The sequence below is a fragment of the Notothenia coriiceps genome, unplaced genomic scaffold (assembly GCF_000735185.1).
Source record: "Notothenia coriiceps isolate Sejong01 unplaced genomic scaffold, NC01 NC01_scaffold00034824, whole genome shotgun sequence".
NCBI lineage: Eukaryota > Metazoa > Chordata > Actinopteri > Perciformes > Nototheniidae > Notothenia > Notothenia coriiceps.
In genome coordinates this window covers 5,754-8,974 of record NW_011367525.1, presented here as the reverse complement: position 1 = coordinate 8,974, position 3,221 = coordinate 5,754, and the positions used below count along the sequence as shown (strand labels likewise).

The 3,221-nt window shown below is 37.9% G+C and overlaps 1 protein-coding gene across 1 annotated transcript in view; it reads left to right on the top strand.

Annotated features, from left to right (window-relative positions):
• Positions 1-2,608, top strand: part of LOC104962455 (plexin-A4-like) — a 60,815-nt gene extending 58,207 nt beyond the window's left edge. The window contains exon 4 of the mRNA XM_010790891.1: positions 2,372-2,608. Within this exon, the coding sequence (XP_010789193.1) occupies positions 2,372-2,608 (237 nt within the window). The remainder of the gene's footprint in view (positions 1-2,371) is intronic.
• The last annotated feature ends 613 nt before the right edge of the window (positions 2,609-3,221 follow it).

Genomic DNA, 3,221 nt, shown 5'->3' with positions numbered 1-3,221 from the left:
CTGTCTTTCTAGTAGCTCTGTAGCCCCAACCACGAGTAACGTTTCCACGTCAGGTGTTATGTATGCTAGCAGCAACACACGGAGTTAACTCAATGATACAAACATGGGTTAATGATTAAAGGTAACTGAGTTATTTATTTTGTTAAAGTTTCAGCTATTCTGTTTACAGTTCTGTTATCAAATTATTTAATACGATTTTTTAAAACATTGTTGTTTATTTACATGTGAAACATTATTTATTTAATTTAAATAAAAAGCAATGTTAATTTTGTTCAAAATGTGTTTAGTTAATTTAATAATATATNCCAAGGATTGGTCCATTTGTGCCAATCCGGTCATTTGTTGTTGATTTGGGTGTTCACACGTCAGAGAAGATTCCTTTTTTTCCATTGTTTGCTTCCTGGGTTCTCTGACGTGTGAACACCCAAATCAACAACAAATGACCGGATTGGCACAAATGGACCAATCCTTGGAGCTCGTCACTCACCAGGATCCCTTGGCTAACTAACAGGGCGTCCCATTGACTTGCATAGAGCTCCCTGAACGCTGGTAATAGACGAGTTGGGATGGCGGAGAAATGCTCTCCGATGACCCATTCTCACAGCGTTAGAAACCTTTTTCTTACTCAATATCAAGCCACACTTATTGTTTTTACTTCGGCTGTGATGTTTGTGTGTGCTCAGGATGAGTTTCGCTTGTTCTCGCTGTATCGCCGACCCGGAAACCTGTCCGCNGTGTGCCTTGGCAGTCTCAGTTTCTTACTCAATATCAAGCCACACTTATTGTTTTTACTTCGGCTGTGATGTTTGTGTGTGCTCAGGATGAGTTTCGCTTGTTCTCGCTGTATCGCCGACCCGGAAACCTGTCCGCTCCTCGCAGCAACGAGCCTCGCAACGTCCCGACCAATCAGAGCACACTGAGCTCACAGGGAGGGGGGGGCAGGAGCTCCAACAAGCCGTGTAGGACAGAGAGTGAATACACATACTATACAGAGATGCTGGATGAGAAACCAATGTGAGTTTGGAACATTGCACAATTTAAATCTATTCTAGTAGACCTCAACAATGGAAATATGATCAGTAGAAATGGCCATGACATGTGACCTTTAATAGGAAGGATTCAAAATTAGGCTACTTTAAATGATCCCATCCCATCCCATCAGTAGACTTGTGTATATCACAAATAAATATATCATCCAATCATCATAATATCCAATCTGACTTCACTTCAAATGTTTGCTTATGATGCATTATTTTCTATCATAATATGCAATAAAAATTCCTTCATTCCTTCTTCTCTCCTCCGGTTAAAAACATTTAATAGGAAGGGTTGAACATTTGGCGATTTTAAATAAAAGTCCTGTCAGTAGACTTAGTAGAACAAATAATCACAGTGAAGGCATCTCGTTGCTTTTTGCCAGTCCCATTATTCAATCCAATCTGAATTAACTTCAAATTTAGCTTAGGAGGCATTTATTTGTATTTTGTTCATGACAGGATGTATGATTACCTAGAAGAACCGGCATTCCTCCATCTAGTGACTGTGTAACTCCCTCTCTTGGATATCAGCATGTGAAGGACACTGTTCAGGAACTAGTTGATGCTCTGTATGTGATGACTACTTCCATTCTGGAGAGGATCACAGATACATGGACCCAGAGATTGAAGCTCAAGCCGGAGACGAGGGAATTAAACATTTTAAGTATTCAGAAAAAGACAGAATGTTGAGATTTTGAGAAAAAGTCATAATTTTGAGGTTTTGAGAGAAAAAAGTCATAATTTTAAGAGAAAAAGTCATAATTTTGAGATTTTGAGAAAAAAGTCATAATTTTTAGATTTTGAGAAAAAAGTCAGAATTTTTAGATTTTGAGAAAAAAGTCAGAATTTTTTGATTTTGAGAAAAAGTCAGAATTTTGAAAGAAAATCTGAACTTTGAAAGAAAATATGAATTTTGGAAAAAAATCGGAATTTTAAGATTTTTGGAAAATGTCGGAATATTTAGAGAAAAGTCATAATTTTTTGATTCTGAGAAAAAATAAAACATTTTGATTTTGAGAAAAAAGTCATAATTTTCAGAGAAAGTCAGTATTTTAGAAAAAAGTCAGGATTTTTAGAAAAAAATCTGGATTTTGAGAAAAAGTCAAAATGTTGAGAAAGTCAGAATTTTGAGAGAAAACGAAAAGAAAGATGTATGATTAGAAGAACTGGTATTCCTCCATCTTGTGACTGTGTAACTCCCTCTCTTGTATATAAGTGATGACTACTCCCTTTCTTGCAAGGATAATAAATACATGGGTCCTGATATTGAAGCTCAAGCCGGTGACAAGTGAAACACAGAGCCTTCTCCTCTAATGTCCTCCTTCTCTCCTCAGGTGGAAGGAGCAGCGTATGTGGGATCGTTTGCCTGGAAGTCTCAGAGCATCGGGATGTGGGATCGCCCTCGAGGAGAGAACATGCTGGACAGCGGGGCGCCTTTCTACGACACCTACCAGACCTCAGATGGAAAATACGTGGCCGTGGGCGCCATCGAACCGCAGTTTTACACTCAACTGCTGAAGGGTTCGTACTGCGCAGAACCGACAAACGGTTATATAATGCTGCTCTTATGAAGCCTCTCCTCAGACCCCTTTATCGGAGAACACACGGTGGAAGTGCTGAACGAATTTGGGTTTGAATCTGAAGAAATAGAGAAGATGATAATAATAATAATGCAATCAAAGCAAAGTTGTAGACCTTAATTTTGCCTCTCATTAAATGTAATCAATAAGTGTACCAAACAAGGATTTTGTATTAAGTCTGTAGAATGCTGTTTGTAGGCCGGGGGAAAAACTTCATTCAGATATTTTTACATATTTTTGCTTTATTCAAATATTGCGACTTCAGAGACATGTTCTGTATATATGGCTCCTTATTTTCATCTAAAGTAACAGCCAGAGAATCAGCACTTTTGAAACAGGGCTGAAACAGAGGGGATTATGGGTAATGCTGCAATGATCTGTTTGGTGTTTCAGCCAATCAGAGACATGTTCTGTATATATCTGAGACCTGTAATATATTGATGAAAGACAGTATAATAGGGGACCTTTAAAGTAGTATGTGCAAACTGATGCTTAAAGGTCACCCATCATGTTATTTTTTGGCAATAGCATAGGTCTCAGATATATAAAAATATATAAAAAACAGGTCTATGAAGTGTTTTGCTCAAAATACCAAACAGATCAC